Source organism: Lycium barbarum, chromosome 8 (assembly GCF_019175385.1).
Source record: "Lycium barbarum isolate Lr01 chromosome 8, ASM1917538v2, whole genome shotgun sequence".
NCBI classification, from domain to species: domain Eukaryota; kingdom Viridiplantae; phylum Streptophyta; class Magnoliopsida; order Solanales; family Solanaceae; genus Lycium; species Lycium barbarum.
In genome coordinates, this window is record NC_083344.1 from 6,472,121 (window position 1) to 6,496,426 (window position 24,306).

The 24,306-nt window shown below is 36.4% G+C and overlaps 2 protein-coding genes across 4 annotated transcripts in view; one reads left to right on the forward strand and one right to left on the reverse strand.

Annotated features, from left to right (window-relative positions):
• The window catches only part of LOC132605818 (DExH-box ATP-dependent RNA helicase DExH11), a 42,146-nt gene extending 24,784 nt beyond the window's left edge, over positions 1-17,362 (forward strand). For 2 of the 3 annotated variants that reach the window (XM_060319070.1, XM_060319071.1), the window contains exons 13-23: positions 3,564-3,719; positions 3,826-3,936; positions 5,115-5,168; positions 7,289-7,546; positions 8,204-8,313; positions 8,777-8,930; positions 9,741-10,197; positions 14,225-14,439; positions 14,541-14,779; positions 16,527-16,653; positions 16,813-17,362. In XM_060319070.1, the coding sequence (XP_060175053.1) occupies positions 3,564-3,719; positions 3,826-3,936; positions 5,115-5,168; positions 7,289-7,546; positions 8,204-8,313; positions 8,777-8,930; positions 9,741-10,197; positions 14,225-14,439; positions 14,541-14,779; positions 16,527-16,653; positions 16,813-17,025 (2,094 nt within the window). In that variant the 3' untranslated portion in view covers positions 17,026-17,362. Of the gene's footprint in view, positions 1-3,563; positions 3,720-3,825; positions 3,937-5,114; positions 5,169-7,288; positions 7,547-8,203; positions 8,314-8,776; positions 8,931-9,740; positions 10,198-14,184; positions 14,440-14,540; positions 14,780-16,526; positions 16,654-16,812 lie in introns of those variants that run through there. The other variant, XM_060319072.1, reaches the window with a different exon arrangement.
• A 355-nt stretch (positions 17,363-17,717) lies between these two features.
• On the reverse strand, positions 17,718-21,320 carry LOC132605819 (uncharacterized). Its single transcript, XM_060319073.1, has 4 exons — positions 20,948-21,320; positions 19,705-19,800; positions 18,789-18,926; positions 17,718-17,899 (listed from the first exon to the last, which is right to left on the reverse strand). Exons 1-4 carry the CDS (start codon positions 21,185-21,187, stop codon positions 17,858-17,860), a joined length of 516 nt encoding a protein of 171 aa, XP_060175056.1. The 5' UTR covers positions 21,188-21,320; the 3' UTR covers positions 17,718-17,857.
• Positions 21,321-24,306: the final 2,986 nt, after the last annotated feature.

Sequence of the window (24,306 nt, forward strand, 5' to 3'; positions counted from 1 at the left end):
GATTATGTGAAGCTAACTGAGGAGGTCTAGATGACCCCTTACCCTGAACACCCCTGCTCCCAGATGGAGCCAAACTGGATACCACTGATGTGCGCGACTTCTTCCCTTCTCGCTTAGTCTTGTCCTCTAAATAGTATCCCTCTCGACGCATAGCGCTATCTAGAACCTGATCATAGGTAGACCTCCGCACCTCAGTAGCCAAAGCGGTACGGTGGGACCCTTTCAACCCATTCACAAATCTCCTGACCCGATCCTCCTCAGTAGGAATGATCTCAAGGCCATAGCGAGACAACCTGGTGAACTCTGCATCATACTGTGCCACGGTCATGTCGTTCTGACGAAGCTTTTCAAACTGATCGCGCAAAGCATCACGCTGACTGGGAGGTAGAAACCTGTCCATAAAAAGTGTCACAAACTGGGCCCAAGTAAGTGGGGGCAAATTTGCACGCCTATTACGACTCAAGGTAGTCCACCATGACTCTGCCAATCCAGAAAGCTGAAAAACTGTGAAGTCAACCCCGTGAGTGTGTAAAATACCCTGAGTCATCAGAATCTTCTCACACCTGTCTATGAACCTCTGGGGACCCACCGACTTAGGGGTAGCATCGAAGTTTGGTGGTCCAAAACCCATGAAAGCTTTAAGCTCCTCTGTAGCACTTGCCCTCCTACCAGTAACTGAAGTTGTACCCCCTAGATGAACTGCTGGCTGTGTTACCACCTCAGCTGGTGGTGGAGCTAAACCAGGTGGTGGTGTCTGAAAATCCTGTGCGACCCGCTGCTCTGTGGTAAGAGTGGCTGGTGTTTGACCACCCATACCCTCCTGAGTTTGAGAAGTAGCTGGAGGCATAACTCCACCTAGACGAGGAACAATAGCCTCTAAAACTGAAACCATCCTGACCAACAACTCTGGTGGTACTGAAACTGTAGCTCCCTCAACTGGGGCTGCTGCTGGTATGTCCATGACTTCCTCCTCTGCCGGGAGCTCGGGTGGTGCCTGTCAGGCGGCTGGGGGTCTACCTCTAGGCATAGCAGCCTGTCGTGCTGGAGGCCGTCCTCGTGACCCGGCTCTCCCTCGTGCTACTGGTGCACCCCTTCGCCCCGCAGATGCAGAAGATCGAGTCCTAGCCATCTGTTCCAGAACAAGAAAAGGGTTAATTCCTGATTCAACTTTAATGGCACGATAAGAATTAGAAAGAAGGGAATTTTTTTTCCTAAAATACCCAAGCAGCCCCTCGAAGATAAGTACAGACATCTCCGTACCGATCTACAAGGCTCTACCAGGCATCGTTCCATGACTTCAAGGAAATTGAAACCTAGGGCTCTGATATCAAGTTTGTCACGACCCAAATCTGACACTTAGGCCGTGACCGGGCACCTTTCGAGCTTCTACCCATAAGGCGAACCCTTTAAGCTAATCATGAAAAAATAAAAAATAAAAAAAATTAACGAATAAAATGAATAATACGCAAAGTCTCATAATATAACGAAAAGTGCGGAAGCGAAATACAAATACTGAGTCTTGCCCATCAACCCCATAAAATGTCTAAGTCATGAAACTACTAGTCTGAATAGAAAAGTACGAGACGAAGCTCGGAATACTACTAAGTCGACTAAAGAAGAAGAGGCCGCCATGATCTAATGGTGGCTCACCTCCACTGAACTGGACTGAACAAAGCTGGAATGAATCAAGTATCGGCTACCTGGTCACCGTTAACCACACCTGCACACATACAACATCAACAAGTGTGAGTCTAAAAGATCCAGCAAAATCATCGACACTCTCAGCTTACCCCTGGGGCAAGTCTTTGAAATTCCTGATAATGCATAAAAGCAATTACACAGTACAAGTATATTAAATATATACAAACACTGAAGCTAAGCTAAAATCATGAAGCACAACCAAGCAGAACATGAAATACTCTAAATCTGAATCTATGCTCACGGGACATAGTACGCATTTATCTATGTCTTACCCCGTTTTCCGGAGAGGGCATTATTTACCCCCATCTTACCCGGACGAGCAATACATGAAATACACTGAATCTGAATATATGCTCACGGGACATAGTACGTATTTGTCTATGTCTTACCCCGTCTTCCGGAGAGGGCATTATTTACCCCCATCTTACCCGGGTTACTTAAAATTCTAGCATCTATCTATCACCGAACATCAATGGGACCTGTGGAAGTATGCCTCTCTGAAGATATGATAAGTGGAACATACATCCATTCAATACCACTTCTAAACTTTACATTTGTATAAATAGTATCTATTTAAGCAAATTACGCTAAAGGACTCATACGGTCATTACTTTAGAAACTTGGAAATTATCCAATCTAGATCATGCTTGCCCACTCACACGAACTAAATGGTTTAAATGCATACATACAACACAAACCATATGCTTTTATGAAAAGCAAGTAAACTAAGAGTTTAAGCCTCACTTGCCTTATAACCGGAACGCAACTCTCTTGAAGGGTCAAATCTTCAAACAATCTCCAATAGCCTCAATCTATTCAATTCCATAAATAAATATTCCGAATTAGTTTAGGAAAACTAATCCTATAATTTTGGGTTTAGAACTAAATCCCAACATCCCCAACCTTGATTCCATAATTCTTTTTTTTTTTTTTTAAAGGTAGAAACTGTAATTTAGTACCACTAATAAGCAGTTGTATATAAATATAATATATATAAACTAAAGATACGGTTAATAGCACACTGTAATCCTCACGTTAACTTTTCCTATATGCAAAAATTTAATCAATAATTGAATGATGTATGTGTCGCTAGTAGTAATAATGGGTATACCCCTTTGGCATTATTAGGAAAATAATTATAAGATAAAGAAAGAAAAATAAAGAAAGGAAGAAAGAAGAAAGGGACGAAACCCAAAAAAATAAGCACTGTACGAAATATGCAGAAGAGAATTGTTACTTTTACACTTTTGAAACCAACTTTTCATGCTTAATTCTACAATTCTTCATATTAGCACCATCATGTGGACCCCCTTAATCATTACTCCCAATAGACTCTTGTCATTCCTATCACACTAGACAACACATCACTGCAACATAGAAATTTTCATATCCTAAAAGTTAATGACATAAATACCTGATGCTTTTCTTTTAACTCAAGGAGAATTTTCACTTCACTGCTATATTTTGTAAGCAACTGCAAACCCTATGCGGTTCTCCTTCCCTCGTTCTTTTTTTTTTCTTTTCTTTTAAGGCTAATAACTAGAATAATGATTTTTCTGAATTCTAACTTTCACCTTAACGTGACTAGTGGTGAAGTAGTGGGCCTGGCCCACTAATTTACTTTTAATGAATTCACCATCTATAATATTATATCATATGGATAATATTCTCAACAATAAATATATATATATACATATTATATGGATATAATGAGTACCTGCTATGATATGAAACTAGTTACAACTATTACGCTATATTTAGGGACGTAACTTTAAAATTCACTTGGAAAATATCGGGTTGTTACAATAGTAGACTTATCATGTATTTAAAGCCTAATATTTGTCATGAAATTGTAATTTCAGGTGGTTATATTTTGTTTTTCGAAGAATCGATGTGACAAATCAGCTGATAAGATCCCTGGTACTGATCTCACAAGTAGCTCTGAGAAAAGTGAAATTAGGATATTCTGTGATAAAGCATTTTCACGGCTTAAGGGATCTGACAGAAACTTACCGCAGGTGTCCTACCTAATTTGCTGCATTTGTTAATCTAGTTGACCATCTGGTTCTTGGTATCCTGCTTAATTCTAGAACAGTGTCTTATTGATGGTCATATAATCTACAGATTGTCAGAATTCAAAGCCTTCTCCACAGAGGCATTGGTGTGCATCATGCAGGGCTCCTCCCAATTGTCAAGGAAGTTGTAGAAATGCTTTTTTGCCGAGGTTTGGTTAAGGTAATATGACATGCCAGTTTTTTTAAGGAAAAGGGTGTCGAAGGTTGAAATGTATGCACCAAATTGGCACATTGTTCCACAGAAATGCCCATATTGTTAGGACGTCACCATATTTAATTATTTCATTTCAAATATTATTCTGCATTAAGCATGTAAGAGGGCATAAATTTTTATGCTAGAGCACTTGTGAATGTACATAAAGACATGCTCATATACTACATTACATAATGGATACTCATACATACAAAATAAAGTTAGGGCCTCAATGAAAATTACTGGAAGTTAATTTCAGTCCTTGAAGATTACGTTAACCACTTACTATTACATTGTCAAGTAGCTACGCGCCTGTGGTGGGAGGTCCGGAACTGGGTCGGAGTACATTGGGTTATGCTGAGAACAGTAAAGGAGGCAATGTATAGCTGGGCTTTCCTATGATGGAGGAGAAAACCCAGATGTAGTACCACTACCAATTGTGTGGTTAGTTTGGAAGGAGAGGAATAGGAGGGTCGAGAATAGTTTTGTACATGTGAGGACTGAGGAGTAACCTCTGCTCACTAGTTTCTTTTTGGTTTACTCTTGAGGCCGTTGTTTGTATAGATGATTGGGTGACAGGTGACCTTTGTGGAGAACCATATTTTGGTTTAGGTTTCTCCGCTTTTTGGTATACTACTTGTATGGAGGGGTTTCCCTTCCATTAATAAAATTATTTAACCTTATATCAAAAAAGTATCATAAAGCAATTAGCATTTGTTCATGTTAGTATATACTAGTACTGATAGTATATCCTAGTAGGAAATTATACTAAAATAACTTTTTAATATCTGGGAAGAGTAATAATTTTGGATCCACTTAAGAAATTTTGAAGGAACCATGATTATTGATTTTGAAAGTATGATTCGTGATCTAATGTTATGTTCTCTTCAATTTAAAATAAACTAAATAAATAAAGCGAAAATAGTTGATATGAAACGAATTATCAGTTAACTGGTGAAATCCTGGAACGAAGTTGGGCGTTGGGCTACTCATTTTCATGTTATCTACTTTTACCACTACGGCTGAGGTCTCTTCACCTCCTTTTAGCCATGTTGTGACCCATTTGTTATCAACATTTCCTGTCTTTGGTGAGTTTTACATTTGAGGGCCTAATATGCTCATGTAATTCTTTGGTTCTTTCTTAGGTTCTGTTCTCGACAGAGACATTTGCAATGGGAGTTAATGCTCCAGCCAGGACGGTAAGTCATCATTTGCAGTGATCTTGTTACTTTGAGTGCAGTTATTTTCATAAAACATACTCACTCCATCCCATTTTACGTGACTGTTTTACTGGGTACCGAGTTTATGGAAGAAAGGAAGACTTGTGGTCTAAAACAAGTCATAGACATTTGTGTGGCTATAAATCATTTCATTAAGGATAAAATGGGAAGTGTAACTATTTCTAAATACAGAAAGATGTTATTCTTTTTTGGACAGACTAAAAAAAGGAAAGTCTGCCACGTAAAGTGGGATAGCAGGAATAAATAGTTTACTCATTTTATGATAAAAGAGTTTATGTCATACGATTCATACCATGTCTTGATTAACTGAGGATAGTGATTCTGTTTCCATTTAATTGTTGTAGAATGATTTTGCTATATATTCATTGTTAAGAGTTGAAGGCTGAGGAATTTAAGAAATAACACATTCAGAAAAAGTGATTAATTCTGGAAATATCCCCTTTCAGGGAAAACCTAAAGCACATACAAGAGAGGTAAACTTGAGCTAATATGGAGCTGAAAATGCCAGGGAAATAGTAGTTTATTAGCTCTATTCAGGGGCTGGACAGAATGCAGAAACAGTTAAGAATGAGCTGCGAGTTAAAGAACTTAGAAAGTGAAGATAATGGAGGAAACCAGAGAAGGTAGAAGAAATCACATAGATTTCTGAAATGCGTTTCAATAAAGTATGCCAATAGCACAAAGCATGCACATGTTTTACGAAGAAAAGACCACATCTGAAATCAGATGTTATTTACAATCTTAGGGCTTATAGTCTAAAGATTTGGTTGGTATTTGTAAGGATTCTTAGCTGTGGAATTGACTATCCATGGGTTCCCAATGAATGACTTGACTCATCTTGAAGGGGTGAATTTCTTGATGTTCAATTTGAATTAGCTCCAAGGTCCATTTGTTTGCAGAGGTATCAGAGCTAGACCTATCCATATTCTTGGACTATCCAATGTTGTTCCCACATATTATGTTGGCTCCTTATATTGAAGAAAATCATTCTTGAAATGAAATCTTGAATTTTCAGTACCAAACATGGCAATATCATTATATAGCTTTTGGCAGGTTTGCTTTCTGTATTCTGGTCATTCTAGGCTTCGTAATTTTTTACTTATGTATTTTCCTTGATGTTCAAACTTCCCACGCTCTCTAATTCCTTGACGACATGTGGCATATTATTATCCAATTCCTTAGATTGCAGAATTTCTTATCAGTTAATATCTGATATGTGGGCTATCGGCCCACACGATATTAAATTATTAACTCAATTTTCTTAGGGGGAGCATCCATTAAGGTAGCTTGCTACCTGGGCTCTTGTGCGTTGCGCATCAGCTAAATAACTTCAATGGGGGAATTTGTCAAGATGACGATTCTTGCCTGTAAAATATTGATTTCTCTTATAGTACCTCCCAAACCTCTAAGATTATTGTTTGTATCAAAGACAATATTGGTTAGCCCTATCACTTGCTCCCTTTATCCAATTCAGTTGTCTCATTTACGTAGGCGGCAAATGATCAGATTGAAATATTAGTTGTTAGTATAGAAATATTACATGGTAAGTATGATTAACCTCTTTAAATTGAATTTTTATAAGTATGAATCCAACTTACCTTCTATATTCTACTAATATATTAGAAAATGGTAGCATGAGGAGAGAAGGTCAAGAACAGTTTTGAGTTGTTCAGTTCTTATGGTGGGACCAGTTGATCCCACTGAAATTACTATAGGTAAGAGGTCTCCTGATTTTTTCTGATAATGTTGAAGAAAATCATTCTTGATGAAATCTTGAATTTTCAGTACCAAACATGGCAATATCTTTATATAGCGTTTGGCGGGTTTGCTTTCTGTATTCTGGTCATTCTTGGCTTATAATTTTTACCTGCGTATTTTCCTTTGATGTTCAAACTTCCTATGCTCTCTAATTCCTAGACGACACGTGGCATATTATTGCAGAGTACCATCTTAGATTGCAGAATTTCTTTTGTTTTCCAGTCGATATTTGCATTATTTATTTTAGGATCTGTTAAGCATCTCTCTCTATTCAAATATCCTATAGCTAAAAAGTTTAAACTGCATTAATTTTGGGGCAGGTTGTTTTTGATTCTGTAAGAAAGTTTGATGGGAAGGAATTTAGGCAGCTACTTCCTGGAGAGTACACTCAGATGGCTGGGCGTGCTGGAAGGAGAGGACTTGATAAAAATGGTACAGTTGTGGTGATGTGCCGAGATGAGATCCCTTACGAAAGTGATTTGAAGAATGTAATAGTTGGTACTGCAACTAGGCTTGCATCTCAGTTTCGACTGACCTACATCATGATTTTGCATCTACTTCGGGTTGAAGAACTGAAGGTACGTGGTTTTGACAAATTAGGAAAGAAGTCAAAACAGCTTGATATCAAAATAGTCCATACACAGCATCTGCTTCAAAATTCAGTTTCTGACCATTCATTTTCCTTGCTTTTTAGTTTTATATGATTATAGAAATAGTCGATTCTTGTACTGCGTCATTACCATTCTCATTTGTTTCTCTTCTGGAGCTTATATGTAGTAGCGATTTGGATTATTTGCAAGTCTCTGCATTCACCTGTAAACCATTGTTTAAGTTCGACGCTTTAGAAGATAAACATCATGGTTATTGAATACAATAAGTCTAAAAGTCTCAAGAATCCTAGGGAAATTCAATGTTTCCTTTTCTTTTTCTTTTAAATAAGCAATAAAAAAAGATTACATTAAAGACATTTCACAGAGATAAACAACTCTAAAAGTACCGCATGTACCTCTAACATTTTTTTTTCTTTTTGCAAAAGACAGCTGATTTGCCTAACAACATTATTGAGCAGCGGCGTAATGCCATTAGATCTCATAACTCATAATTTTAAAGTAATGGTGCATGTTAGTAACATGATATGATGTGTTCCATTTCACGGATTGATGTTTATTCTCACTCCATAGTCTTAACTCATCCCAGCAGATTTCTCCTGATGAAGTACATTTTACAATTTGTAGGTTGAGGACATGCTGAAAAGAAGTTTTGCTGAATTTCATGCTCAGAAGAAACTACCTGAGCAACAACAACTCTTGATGCGAAAGCTTGCTCAGCCAACAAAATCTGTTGAGTAAGCATTGCTAAACAGTTACGGTATCTGAGTTTGCTACCATACCCGTCTTTCTAGATTAATTTTTCGACATGCATTTGTCACGACTTAAAACACTTATATGCGCTTCCTTGTTTGTGTGCATGTGCTTCAGTGCATTGATGTTGTGTAGATTTTCTCAAACTTATTCTTTTGTACTTCCTGGTATTGTTTAACAAGTCCTCTCTCTCTCTCTCTCACACACACACACACACATGCGCGCGCGCGCACACACACACAAGAGAAGCACAGACAGCAATGGTCTTGAGAACCGTGCTTTCTAGTTGTGCTTTTAATTGCTAACTTTTACAAAGCCTACCGTCTATGAAATGCTTGCTTCTATGAAGCCTATTATAGCTACTAAATGCTACCATCTTTGGATGACTCTTAAATCAATTGTGATATTTATTTGCATAGTAAAATAAGTAAAATTTGTCTGATATAGATGCATAAAGGGTGAACCAGCAATTGAGGACTACTTTGACATGTACTCGGAGGCAGAAAGATATAGCCAGCAAATAGCGGAGGCAGTAATGCAGTCGCAAGCTTGTCAGCAGTACCTTACTCCTGGGAGAGCAGTGGTTGTAAAATCACAATCAGTAAGTTCTACATCTTTTCACTAAATAGGCATTAGGCCAGTGAAATATGATGTTTAAGGCTCCTTGGTAATTTGATCTTTTCCTTTGTACTAGTAGTCTTGTAGCCTCTTTTTGTCTTAAAGGTGAAAAAATTGTCAGCTATCTGGCATACAATAATGACTATGCATAGATCCCAAAGTAGTTGCCTCCATATGTGAATCAATTGCTCTATTTGCACTTGTTTCATTCTAATACTCGAATAATCTTTCTTTTGAGACACAATAGAGTTGAGCTATCTGGTATGATTTGGAGATTTACAAGGCCAAGGTTCTTTAGTTCCATGATCTAGTCCTCTGCAGTGGAGAGTCGCATCATAATCTTCAGCATGCAGAAACACATGAACATTATCAATGATATTAGCAAGTGAATATTTAAATGTCCCCAAATTTGGTATTAATAAACCCGCAAAGGAACATATGGCTCAAAGTGTTTCATGAAGTAGGTCAACGTTTTTTTAGGAATTTTCACTGGAAAAAAATGCTGAAGGAGTTGATAAGGATGATGTGACTGGGCCTCCTAGCATAGAAAATTCTGCAGTTTGAGATCACTGGTTTTGAAACTGAAAGTGTTCCAATTCCTTTTGCAATTTGTTCTGATCCATTGTTCATCTTAGAAGTATCATAATCCTGTCTTCTTTTGCCCGTCGCATGAGGTTAGTTGGATATTGCAAGTATATGATATTTGACCTACAGCTCATATTTCCATTAAAGAGATTCACATGACAACTCCAAAACACGTGCTAATGTTTTTCTTTCCCTTAACTACTTGCAGGTTCAAGATCACTTACTAGGCGTTGTGGTGAAGACACCTTCCTCTAACAACAGACAATATATAGTTCTAGTTCTGACTCCCGAATTGCCTTCAATCCTAGAAACTTCGTCAGATGCAAGCAACAGGAAAGACCAAAAAAATTCTGAATTTCAGATATTAGTTCCTAAATCAAGACGGGGTTATGAGGATGAGTATTGTTCATCAGTCACCTCCAGGAAGGGATCTGGCGTTGTCAACATCAAATTGCCTCACCGCGGTAATGCTGCCGGGATGAATTATGAGGTTCGAGGAGTTGATAACAAGGATTTCTTGTATATATGTGTGAAAAAGATTAAGATCGACCAAGTTCGGCTTCTTGAAGATGTTAGTGCTGGGGCCTACTCTAACGCAATACAACAGCTGTTGGGTCTGAAATCTGAAGGAAATAAGTATCCTCCAGCCTTAGATCCGGTTAAAGGTATGTCAGCATTATTTGAATGGTGATTTGTACTTGCTTCCTCGCATGTGAATATTTTTATCATGCAGCTGCAGTTGCTTTTGCTGTTTCTTTACCATCAATAATTCTATTCTCATATCAGCGGTGTATCCATGGAAGTCCATTGACTAGCTATCACTCAATTAAATATAAGGCTATTAAATGCATCAGTTTCCTAATATTAGCTTTTCGCAAATCACCATTTGACTCCAGAAATTGGGGATGAAGCATGGAAAACTCTTCAATCGTCACCTATTGATAGTGATGTTGTTGAAGCATGTCAGTGCTTCATTTACTCTTAGAAGAAATAAATGCATGTTATAGTGTGCTAGGATAAGGATGGGAGTCTCAGCAATTGGTCTTTCTGATGAATATTAGGGAACTGTGCCAGTCAAATGGCACGTGCTCTAATTCTAATAGGGAGTGTCCAAGTGTGTCCTCAGAGGTCAACCTATTATTTCCTGCTACTGCACTTATTTGTACTTTGTAGTGTAAAATGTATTTTTTTGTGCAATGATCATTCACACATATACCAAGCAAAAGATGACCAAAAATGATGCAGTATTCTATCTCACAACAGACGATGCACCAGCATATCTGGTTAGCTCTGCTAGAATTTTAATTTAGGTCATGGTGCAAATGCTGGTCTTGTAGCACCCTATTACATTGATTCCAACGAAAAAGTTGTAGCTGAAGTAAAGGATTATAGATCCATAAGCATTGACATTTGAATTTTTGGCAATCAAAATGCTCTCATCCAGGGAGACAAGTCATGGATGGAACTTTAGTTGTAAATGAGGTCTTAGATTATAACTGTGAGAAGGAAAGAGAAATTGAGAGAGAACAAAATTTTATTGTTCCCTCAAGCCATTGTTTTAATAGCTAAGTTTTCTTATTCTAAGAAAGGAAAGAGATGTTAAAAATTACATAATTACAGGAGTAAATCAAGCTATACTATATTTTTTTGACATGGTAACAAGCTGTATTGATATCCAAAAGGGCCAGTGAAGGCCATAGTTACAAGGAAGCTTAAAAAAAGCTACAGAAATTCAACTAGCAACTATAGAGACTCTAGGAACTGTATTAGAGTCTATGTATCATCTATATACTTTTCTGTACACCAAAAATGCAAAAGTCGAATACAATTAAGCTTTATCTTCTGGATAGGATTGCTTTTGTTATCAAAACATCTTGAGTTCCTTTCCTTCCAGATAGTCCACCATATGCAGCCTGGAATCATATTCCATCTCTTTGTTTGAGCTTTAGTTCCTCTTCTTCTGCTCCAACTAGATAGCATATCTAGTGTATGAATTGGCATTGCCCAGCTCAAACCAATTTTAACAAGGGATATGTCCCATTGTAGTGTACTCACCCTACAATGCAAAAAAAGATGACTATTTGTTTCTGCATACTTTCCACATAAGTGGCAGATAGAGCAAAGGTGTATTCCCCTTCTCTGCAGTCTGTCTTATGTCAAACAAGCCTTCTTTACTACCAACCAAACAAAACATGCCACCTTGTATGGTATGTTTGTCTTCCATAGTTGCCTCCAAGGCCATTGTACCTGGAGATAGTTGTTGTGATTCCTCGCGTGGTATGCTGTCTTGACTGAAAAAAACTCCCGATCTGTCTCTCAACCACCATAATCTATCTTGCTCTGGTGAGACTCCATTGAAGAAATTAAGAGTGTTAAGGAAGTCAATGAATCCGTCCATCTCCCAAATCCCAATCATTCAAAAGTCTTCTGAAACTGAGATCCCATCCTTAATGTTCCATACCCCATAAATATTAACCCTTTGCTGCTGATTCAGGATGTTAACATCTGGATATAGGTGCCTGAGGGAAACATTACCTAACCAGTTGTCTTCCCAAAAGGAAATTTGCTGCCCATTCCCAACCTTGAATCTGATATTAATGCTGAAAATTGTCCAAAGATTTCTGATGGTCCTCCAAACACTAACCCCATATAGAGTGTTGACAATTTTTGTTTTCCAGGCATCATCTTCTCCATACTTTTTCTTAATCACCTTCTTCCATGGTGATTGATCTTCATCTGAGTATCTTCAGAGCCACTTCATGAGCAGACATTCGTTCCGCTTCCTTAAATTTTTTATGCCATACTATATTTACACGATCCTAGATTATTCTAGAATATCTACGAGATTCTAACACTCCCCCTCAAGCTGGTGCATATAAATCTTATGTACCAAGCTTGTTACAAATGTAGCTGATACGAGAATTAGTGGGAGACTTGGTGAAGATATCTGCAAGCTAATCATTTGACTTTCACGAATTTTGTAACAATGTCTCTTTGATGAAATGGCAGTTGATCTCAATGTGTTTTCTCTCGTGAAACACCAGATTGATGCAATATGAAAGCAGTTTGATTATCGTACACAAGTTCCATCTGAATAATTTCTCCGAACTTCAATTCTGAGCAACTGTTCAGTCCAAATTAGTTAGCAAGTTGCCACAACCATTACTTGGTATTTAGCTTCCGCACTAGATCGACCAACCACATTTTGTTTCTTGCTTTTCCAAGACGCCAAAATTACCTCCTACTAGAACACTATATCCAGACGTAAACCGCCTATCAAAAGGTGACCCTGCCCAATCAACTTCAACAATCTACTCATGACCTCGATCCTCAAAAAATAATCCTTTGCCTGGGGTTGATTTTATGTATGAAGGATACGAACAACTGCATCTCAGTGGCTATCGCACACAGAGTCCATAAACCGACTTACAACTCTCACAGGAAAGGCAATGATAGGTCAAGTCACTGTGAGATAGTTCAATTCACCAACTAGTTGTCTATACCTTTCAGGATCACTAAGGGGCTTCCCCTGTCGTGGTAAAAGTTTGATATTCGGGTCCATAGGAGTGACGGTCTACAATCTGTCATTCCTGTCTCATCATGAATGTCTAGGCTTACGTCGTGAGATGACAATTCCTGATTTGGACTACACAACCTCAGTGTCTAGGAAATACTTCAATCTGGATAGGTCCTTCATCTGGAAATGCTGAATGAGAAGTTGCTTTAGTTTAATTTTACCATCTTCATCATTGCTCATGGTGACTATATCAACATAAACGACCAAATAAAGGCACAATTGATGAGCAGTATGTAGATAGACTACAGAATAATCAGCGGGCTCAGTTATATAGGTAATCTATCCATATTTTTGTACGTTTTTGCACTCATGTGATGCTGATGTATTAGTGAAATCATCTTGCCTTTTATTAGAAGTGGTGAGGAAAATCCAAAGCTTTGCTTCAATGAAATAGTCTAGACTTCTGTATGAGAAAATAAAGTGGTGATGGTTTGAGGCTGTAGAAGTACTGAAGCAGTGTTGAATTCGGGAAACTTGAGTTTTGGACATATGAATAGAGATTTGGAAGTTACACTATAAGGAGCTATGCCTTAGGTGGTATTCACTGTCAGACATGCTTATGCAAGATAGAGTTGTTTATAAAGTTATGAAGAGGTATTGAGTATTTTCATCATGCATCTATTAGAAGTGAATGTATTCAGTGAACAAGTTAGCTTCGAGATCAGTTATTATTGTCTTTTCTTCTCTAGCTTCTGTTCTTTGGAGATCAGTTATTATTGTCTTTTCTTCTCTAGCTTCTGTTCTTTGGCTGAAACAGGAGTCTGTTTCATGTAAAAATCGCATTCATATGCTATTATTGAACCATCAGTACCGCATGCTCGCTGATGCTGGGATATTTGGGTTCAACATGACCCGACATAGGTAGTTTTGTAGTTGTACAATAGTTGGTAACCAGGAATAGAAGTCTTTCCAGTGAATGCTGTTTCCATCAACAAAAATGTTTATACAGTTATACTATTAAGTTTTACTTAACAAGTGTGCTCCATTTGACTTGGGATGGTTTCAGTCATGGATATATAGTGGGAGTTGCTACCATGCTTGCGATGACCTCTTTTTTTTTTTTTGGTTATGTAAGGTTCTCCATAATTCATTCTCTGATGAAGATTCTATGCCAGATCTGAAGTTGAAAGACGTGGATCTTGTGGAAGCATACTACAAATGGAATAATCTCTTGCAAAAAATGGCACAGAATAAGTGTCATGGTTGTATTAAATTGGACGAGCACATGAAGTTAGCTAGAGAATTAAAGCGGCACCGAGAGGAAGTGAATGCTTTGAAGTTTGAAATGTCAGATGAGGCACTTCAGCAGATGCCAGATTTTCAGGGTCGGGTATGGAACCACAGTATCATAAGAACTTGGTTTCCCTTTCTGTGCCAATTAATTCTTGCAAAGGAAGAGATCATAAACATCCCCTTTTACTCTATTTGCAGATAGATGTGTTAAAAGAAATTGGCTGTATAGATGCTGACCTTGTAGTTCAAATCAAAGGCCGTGTTGCTTGCGAAATGAATTCTGGAGAGGAATTGATATGCACAGAATGTTTATTTGAGAATCAACTAGATGATCTGGAACCAGAAGAGGCAGTGGCGATCATGTCTTCCTTTGTGTTTCAGCAGAAGGAGACTTCTGAATCTTTTCTCACGCCAAAGCTTTCTCAGGCTAAAAAGAGGTTATTTTTCTTTTAAAAATATTTGGTTTGATATGCTCATGTCTACCTGTTGATCATTTTTCCTTTTCATCCATGGTATATGTATTGAATTGTTGTTGATAGTTTTGGATAAGTTTATTTTTTGAAGAGCTTCGATAAGATTTGCTGCTTGTGGATGAGCTTAAAAGACAGTATAAGACTTCTCTTTTTTTGAGAATGGTAACCTAAAGACAGTATAAGACTTCTCCCCTAAAGACAGTATAAGACTTCTCCCCTAAAGACAGTATAAGACTTCTCCTTGCTATACATTAGGTTTAATGATGGAAAACTCGTCAAAATTAATTGATGCAATAGTTGCCAGGGAATATGAAATCAGATAAGGTGTACTTTTCCTTTTTCTTTTCCACTGCTTTGTTGGAAAATTTAGGGTACTAACTTGGTTTTATCTCTAGGATTGGAATAAAACATATCATACTTGTTTTTTATGAGGATAAAACGTATCATGTTAAATATGTTCTCATGTTTCACAGAATTGCATATGCAACTTGTATGAGACAATTTACTAGTTACTAGCTTGGTTTTATCTCTATAATTGGAATAAAATAGCAAGTTAAATGTGTTACATGTTTCACGGAATTGCTCATCCAAAGAGACACATATCACAAGGTCACAGGTCAAAGAACTACGGCACCTCTTTCTTGATCTAACAAAGTGGGGTCATGAAGGTAGAGATGGAGAGTGAGTTCTGGTAAGCATTTAATGTTAGTGCCCCACATTGATGGTGAAAGTGGGATGCTATGTTTTTATATGGTTCTGGGAAATCTTCACCTCATGAGCTAGCTTTTGGGTCGAGTTAGGCTGAAGGTCTATCTTTATCATGCTATTAGAACCAGACCTGTTCCTATTTTTGGTTTACTCGGTGTTGGGGCCCAATGTTTGTTGTTCGCACTTCAGATGTCCGGTCTTGAGCGTGCGGGAAATGTCAAGTGTTCCACATTGGTGGTGGAAATGGGTTGTTGTCTCCTTATATGGTTTTGGGCAAGTCTCACCTCATGAGTTAGCTTTTGAAGTTGAGTTAGGCCTAAGGCTCATTTCTTATCAAGTTGGTTCTTCTTTGTTGGAGTGAGTACAATTTTAGGAGGGAAAAGGTTTCTCTAGGAGGCTGCCAATTGTCTTATATCATCAGTATATGTCCTGCTTTTCCTTTATTGAAAGAATTTTGAAGAAGATGGGGTTGGTCAGATTTACAAATCAAGCATGTACTGGTCCAAGACCTCGTTGCTGCTTTTGGATCTTTCTCTGTAATGCACAGCTACTAGTGGAATATCTTTTGACTGAATAATATCCCAATTTTCCTCGGTAAAAGAGTTACTGGACAACAGAGGATATAATTTTACACAGCTTCAGATTGTCCACGGAACATATGTCTGTCATGATTTGTGCTTATTAAGGCTGTTATTATTTAGACGATGTGTGGCCACTTGGTTCTTTTTTACTTCTGAAGTCCTGTTATCTCCTTGCTCTTTCTCAATGTTGTCTTTTTGTCTTTATTTGGCTTGTGTAACTCTAGTTGTTGATTATGGTGATTTCATTCTGATTAGCTTCATTCTAATTTTTTCCAACTGTTTTTAGTCATTCTGATGTATTCTGTAGCTATTTTCTCATTAATTACCATGAGCTGAAACTTTAACCCTATTCTTTGGGCTTATTTATTTATTTATTTTGTTTCCTTTTTCTCAATGAAAATATCATTATTGTGGCATTTCAGATTATATGAAACTGCAATAAGACTTGGGGAGCTTCAGGCTCAGTTTAAGCTACCAGTTGATCCACAGGAGTATGCCCAAGAGAATCTTAAGTTCGGTTTGGTTGAAGTTGTATACGAATGGGCAAAGGTTCTCTCTCTCTCTCTCTCTCCCCTCTCTCTCAAACCCACAAATCTAGGATTTGCATGTGTGGTTGCGTATGACTTATATATCATAATATCCTACCCCTTGCTTGAATCTTTACGTTCTCCTATGAGGGGTGTCTCTAATTCTGCTTCCCTCTTGCAGGGCACTCCATTTGCTGAGATTTGTGAACTCACCGATGTCCCTGAAGGTGTAATAGTGAGGACTATTGTCAGACTGGACGAGACATGTCGTGAATTTAGAAATGCTGCAGCAATTATGGGTAACTCTGCTCTGTACAAGAAGATGGAAACTGCGTCTAATATGATCAAGCGTGATATTGTCTTTGCAGCTAGTTTGTATATTACTGGGGTTTGATTAGGTTAGGAAACCTTGAGTTTCAACTGCAAGTCCAAAGGTAACTGCCGAGCGCTTGTTGTACACTAAAATATATTCGCCAAGGTGTGGACTTGAGATACCTTACACTTTGGCAAATCTGTACAGAAATTCGAGTCTTTCATATGTACATTTACCAATCTGCAGTAAATTAGCCCTGATTAGCTTTCAGTGAAACACATGAACTTAAGATTTACTGTATCAGTCTTTCATAGACTTTTGCATTCATTTGCTTGTATTAAAAGTTCTTTCCCAAGACCTGGGGTCTGGTTTATCAATTTAATGGTTGAATGAGTGGTTCACTATGAAGGTTAACGAATGTGATTGACCGATTGATGCTAAGCGAGTTGTTGATCTGATCATCTTTCTCTTTTAAGTTTGGTTTAACCATTTGGTATCTGAATCCCATTGGTTCAAACTAATTCAAATTGATGTCGGTTAGGTTGACTAAGGGAGTAACAAAGCGCTCCCCACCAATTAAGTTTTTCATCCTCAAGACTTAAACTCGAGACTTCTGGTTAAGAGTTTAGGTTATTGCAACCAAGCCATGATACCCCTTTGGCGGTGACTTGGTCAACTTTTCTGATCAATACTACTTGTGTCTTTCGTTTTATAACTAGTAAGTAGCACAGTGCTTGCTGGAAATAACAAGAAGAGGGTAACAGGAGTAGAGATTTCGCGTTTGAAAGAATTATATAGCATGTTATTCAAATACAACCAAACATAAGAGAGATTCATTGAAGCAAAGCTTCACAGAAATACAAATAAGTAGCCGTCTGCAATATCCAGGTGCTGCATTTATCAGGACTCAATTTCAGTTATCACTTCTGTTTGGTTTCTCTGAGATAAAATTAACCTGATCCACCAAAAATGAAAAGCAATTAGATATGACATTTGAGAATTTCAACATCCAAAGAGAATAAAAAATACCATTTTCCTATCATTAACTCGAGTATCAAACCCAAAAAATAGTTTATTATCGTCTGTGTGAATCTTCAACTTCCCACCAATAGAATACGGTCCAACTGAATCAAATTCCAATTTTGTAAAGTGATATTCTTATAGCGAGAGTAACTATAGTGTAGTATTTGAGTTAGTTCGCTCAGATGTATAGGGCCTACCCTTAATCTTTCTTAATTGAGTTATAATCAGTGAATAGGTTAAAAAATCTCTAAACTATTACCGTTTTGCTAGTTTTATATCTAAACTATTGAGTGTTCATAAAATTTTCTGAATTACAATCAACTCTTATTGAAAATATCCCTTGGAGGAATACGACATGCTACGTGAGCATCACACTCCAAAAGCTCCTCTAAAGAGTTTCAAGTGGCGGTACACGTGGAAAAGAATTTGAGTGATTAGGTTAGTCCAAAGGGAGTTGTAGTCCAATAGGTAACATAAACACCAATAGTTTAGGTATGACTCGCAAAATGGTAATAGTTTAAGGGGTTTTTAACCTATTCACCAACAATAACAACAACATCATACTCGGTATAATCCCACAACTAAGGTCTGGGGAGGGTAGAGTGTTGTACACAGACCTTACCCCTACCTTGGGAGGTAGAGAGGTTTTTCCCGATAGACCCTCGGTTCAGGATAACCTATTCAGCCTTATAATTTATTGTGTGATTTTTTAAAACTCTCTCATTTTACTACTGTATATTTCAAACTGATTTTTTTGAGCAATAGAAAATTCTTTTTTTTCTTAAAAAAATAATCCTATCAAAAGTTTCATTTGGACATACCTCAGCAACCTCAGTTGGAATCCAGTCATTAGTAGCTGGATTCCCCTTGTAAACATGGGATGAATCAGTAGCAGAATCAGCTCCTATATTGTAAGTGTTCCCATTTTCATTCTCCACTTTGATAAATCCTGTTCCTGTCTGGATTTTAAAGAAACAAAAGTTCATTAACCTCATTTTTTAACCAGAAGTTATGTTGCTCTGGGATCTAAAAATACCACCACGACTCACGAGCATGTCAGATCCTCCAAAATTACATTATCTTCGGAGAATTCCACATGGGTATCTCGCATTTTTGAAGGACCCGAGCAACATAGACTACAAAAATATAGTCAGACCTCTCCGTGACATCCATCCTCTATAACAACATTTCACTATAACAACCGAGTTCTCTTTGGAACCGGTTTTCATGTTATATTATATAGCCATATAGACACCTTCACTTGACTTCAACTGACAATTAAACGCTCCAACTATGAAAATGCATATCTAGACACCTCAACTCGTCCCCATTGTGTCTTGGACACCCGAAACTGACGTGACACATAAATTTTGGAGGTGTCTAGATCAGTGGCGAAGCCAGGATTTCTGCCGAGGGGGTTCAAAATATAAAAAAGTAAACATACGAAGAAGCCTAAGGGGGTTCAACATCTACTATATATACATAAAAAATAATTTCAACCTTGTAAAAAACAGTATTTTTTCCGCCGAGGCTCTATGTGGCTCCGCCACTGGTGTAGATGATCATTTTGTAAGTTGGAGTGTTCAATTGCCAGTAGAGACCAAATTTAAATGTCTATCTATGTATTCTGCCTATATTATATTATATGTTCTCTATAATAGCAGCCAAAAAACATTATAGAGAGGTTCGACTGTAATTGGAAAATTTGGTAATAGGAGTCTTAGAGTAGAGTAGAACCGTGTGGTGCTGCTTGTCAATGCCATTAAGATCTTTGTAATACTCTGTTTCCACAAATTCCTCTGTCACTTGGCTGCTTCCTTTGTAAACCAATTTCTGCAAACCAAAACCAAAAGATATATGAATCCAAAATTGTGGATATCACATGAATGTATCCTAATCCAAAATAACAGAGAGAGTGAAAAAATAATTTTATCGAAATTTTTCCAAATTCGTCCCTTTAATCCTTGTTGTTAGTCGTCAAGAGGTTACAATCCGATTGATGTTAGTATGAGAGATTATAATCCCCGAAATCTTTTACATCATGGTCTGTTTCCTACCCGTTTTTAGTATGTATTTCCCCTCATACTTTAGTATCACGTCGTAGACCCCTCCATCCAGTGGCGGAGCCAGAATTTATGTCAAGGGGTTTAAAAAATATAAAGAAGCCATAAATGAAGAAGCTAAGGGGGTTCAACGTCTACTATATATATATAAAAAATAATTTTCACCTTATATATACAGTGTAATTTTTCGCCGAAGGGGGTTCGGATCCCCCTCGGCTCTATCTACATCCGCCACTGCCTCCATCTTCCGTATCAACAAATCGGAATATAGTTTATAGGTACTTTTCGATTAGTGGGAGAAAAGAGGTTGTACATGATCAACACTCAAACGAAAGTGCTATTTATTTCAACAGGGGTGTGATTCAAATGGATCACGAGAAAACCAGATCTGTTATGGAAATGTAGAATCATGAGTTCAATTTCATATAAAGCCTTTCCTGGTCTTCATCACCTACAATATATATCAACTAAACTTCAATTCCAAGCTAATTGAAATCAGCTATATGAATTTTCACTACTCATCATGTCGCTCCATTTAACCCCATCTCGCTTCAATAAGATACATATTTTTTTGAAAATTGTTTCTGTATCACTACAAGTTCTCACTTTCAAGACGTTTTCTACTGACATAATATGTTTAACAACTACGTGAAAAAAAAGAAAAGAAACCGTATAAACTATGTCGGATATTTCCTGAAACATAATTTAGAATCAGATCTGAACGAAGATCATTTTCAAGACGTTTTGTATTGACATATAGATCATCAACAACTACGTGGAAAGAAAAAAAAAATAAAAAAAATAAGGAACCCCAAAAGAACCTTATAAAACTATGTCGGATCTTTCTTGAAACATAATTTAGAATATATAAGATCTAAACGAACCCGAAACAGACCGTTATAAAGAAAGAGATAGACCTGAGGATCATTATTCTCGAGACGTTGGAATTCAAGATGTTCAGGAATTGTACCATCATCAGAAGAAGGGATTATGTTATCAGCATAAGTTGAAGAATATTCACTACGTTGAGGTTTAGTGTGTCTCTTTGGTGCTATGCCATCAAAGTATTCTCTTGTTGCTTCCTCCATTTTTGCTTCTTCCTCCTTTGATACATGCACATCACTTCTATTTGGCCTAATAGTTCCACTCACCTCCATTTCTTTGTTCTTCTTGTTAAAACCTTGAAATTTTTTGCTTTAATTTGTTTTCTTCTTTTTATGTTCTCCAACAAGGGGTTCACTATCAAGTGTTGCAATTGTTGAAAGGTACTTAAGGAGTGTTCAAGAAACAAAAAAAAAAGGTACTTAAGATGTGTTCTGGGGGTAGATATTTCCCTAGAGATATTTTGTCACGTTTGAAAGTCGATTTTAGTTTATGTGTCTTACTTTTTTTTAGTGTGTTTCGAAAAGAACGTCACATTTTATAGCTAGTAACTTCTTACTTGTAACATCACACATTGTGTATTTAATATCACAAGATTATATTCAAAGATATTTTTATACATTATAATACACATCATTTTGTTTGGCCTCATTTCATTCACATCCATTTCTTCTTCTTCTTGTTAAAACCTTGAAAAGTATTATATTTCTTTGTTATTAGTTCTCCAAAAAGGGGTTCCATATCAAGTGATGCAAATGCTGAAAAGTAGTTGGATATCTTTGGGTAGATATTATTTCTTCACTAAAGATATTTTGGTCATGTTTAATTTGGAAGTTGGTGGTTCAATTGATTTTGTAGTTCTTTACAAATTCGTTTTTAGTTTTATGTCTTTTTTATATGATATCTTTATTTTTATATATAATAAATCAAAAAAATATATATAATAAAACAAACTAGATCTGAAAATATTATCTATTCAAATTGTAAGTGATCGTACAAAACCATTTCCTAGGAAGAATTGGTCAATACACTTACCATATACTATTCCTTTATAATTCCTTTCATTTTGATTTATGTTGGAGTAATTAAGAAGGTCAAACTAACTAATGAGTAGTAGCTTTCTTTTCTTCTCCTTTTTTTTTTGATGTTCTCCAAAATAGGGTTCGATATCAAGTGCTGTAAATGCATGCTGATAAGTACTTGGATATCTTTGGGATAAGATATTTCCCTTAAGATATTTTAGCAAGTTTGGAAGTTGGTCAGCAACACTTATTATACCTGTTTCTAACTTATGTGACCTGATTTGGATTGCGAGGGTCCAACTAACTAATTTTGGTATAAGTTTAGATAAAATCTTCTATTCTTTTAAATAAAATTTACATATGTTGAAACTAAATAAAAATTTACTATTAGTGATAATATTAATAATTTAAAATATCTAAAAATTATTTTAAAATATCTTGGTCAAATGAAGCAAGCTTTAGCTCTTTAAATAGTAACTAGAACACACAAAATGAAAGAAAGGGAATTATTCATAATTATTTCTCCTATCAGTTTACAAACTTAAGTCTGCAGTTTATTCTTACAAATGTGGTTTGTGAGAGTTAAAATTGATGATATTATGTTGGTTTTTCAGCTTTACTTCATATACCAAATTAATATTATCATTGTATCATTTTCAAGCCATGTCGGCTTATTTATTGGGCATAATATATAGATAGACACTTTAACTTGGCTTCAACTAGCAATTAACCACTCAAATTTTGAGAATCCACATTTAGACACCTCAACTCGTCTCCACTGTGTCTCGTGGACACCCGACACTAGCGTGACATAATTTTAGAGGTGTCTAGATAATCATTTTGTAAAGTTAGAGTGTTCAACTGATATCATTTTGTAATATTTATATTTGAATAATATCGACGATTAGTGTCATATAAATTATTATATATAGAGCTGATTATACATAACAGATTTAAGCTATATAATCAACAAGAGTTGTGATGGGGTAATAATTAAATATTTTTTCATTCTTAACTGGAGATCTCGAGTTCGAGTCCTGTTGGATACGGAGTTGTCTTTGTTAGGGATCGCTTTATTCCCAAATTTAAGATGTCCCGACGCGAATTCAGATTTAGTTAGACTTCAATGCGGATACCGAACATCGATCGGGACACAAAAAAGAGAGTAAACGAACAAAAACAAGGAAGTATTAGTAGTACTTTTTTTTTTAAAACAAAGAAAATAATTCTTTATTTTTTCTTCTTCTAATTTTAAGTGTCAATAGTACTAGATGCTTTATCTTAGAAAAATATCTGATGAGCCTTAACCACTCATGAAAGAAGATGTTGTGAAGTCTCTTTCAAGGGTGACAATCGAGTGGTTTGTATGAACTGACTCAACATATAATGTGAAAGATGGGTGGATTTCATTAAGAAGACTTGTACTGCCGGTCTCTTTATTTATTTATTTATTATTATTTGATGTTTGGTATTGGTTGACTAATTCAAATTTATACCACGTAAGACTTATTATAGTGGGCCACTACCTTTTAAGAATTTCTCATTTTTAAAGCTCGAACGAGGACGTAATCTTGCCCATGCCACCACATCCGTCGGTGATAACTTATCACGATCTTAATCTTTTATATTTTAAAAAGGAAAGTGTATACAAGAATTTAATACCTTGTTTGGTTTTTGAGAGGTCAAAAGATCTTTTATTTCTTCCAAAAAGTACGTATTTTAAACAAGTGAGGTATTTCACTAAGTTTCTGAGAGAAAATAAGTGCTTCTGGTGAGTAGTAGAAACTGTTTTGTAGAACTACAAAGAGTAATTTTTTTTCAAAAGTACTTTTTTGAAAATCACATTTGAGAAAATACACAGAAGTGTTTTTTAAAACCTTGATCAAACACTAAATGTTGTTCAAAAGTGTTTTTTTTTTAAATTGATTTATCAAATACAAACTGTTTTTGTTTACCAAGATACTTTTTGAAAAAATAATTTTCAAAATAAACTGATTTTAGAAACTTTGCCAAACAGGTTATAAGTATGTGAACTCAAACTATTGTCACGATTTAATTTGTTAGTAAGTTCATGTCTGATACTGTGGTAGTTTTAAGACTTCGCTTCCCATTTTAAACTGTTTATTTTGTGTTATATATCTCAAACAGTGTCTGCTTATTGTGTATATGCACATTAATTGTTTAAAAAATATATAATTTTCATATTGTTTTCCCCGAATTACGGGTAGCAATTAGATTTGTATGTGGTGAAATAGGATATGTGGATGAACTTTAATCCTTCAAGTTGGTATGAAACGTCTATGGATATATATATGGTTATATATATATATATATATATATATATATATATATATATATATATATATATATAT

What these genes read in the sequence shown, in the direction of transcription:
- LOC132605819 (XM_060319073.1), bottom strand. Translation starts at nt 21,187, where the DNA reads ATGGAGGTGAGTGGAACTATTAGGCCAAATAGAAGTGATGTGCATGTA. An exon ending in TCGAGAATAATGATCCTCAG is followed by an intron (nt 19,801 to 20,947) that starts GTCTATCTCTTT and finishes TTTGGTTTGCAG; the next exon opens with AAATTGGTTTACAAAGGAAG. An exon ending in TTGACAAGCAGCACCACACG is followed by an intron (nt 18,927 to 19,704) that starts GTTCTACTCTAC and finishes TTTAAAATCCAG; the next exon opens with ACAGGAACAGGATTTATCAA.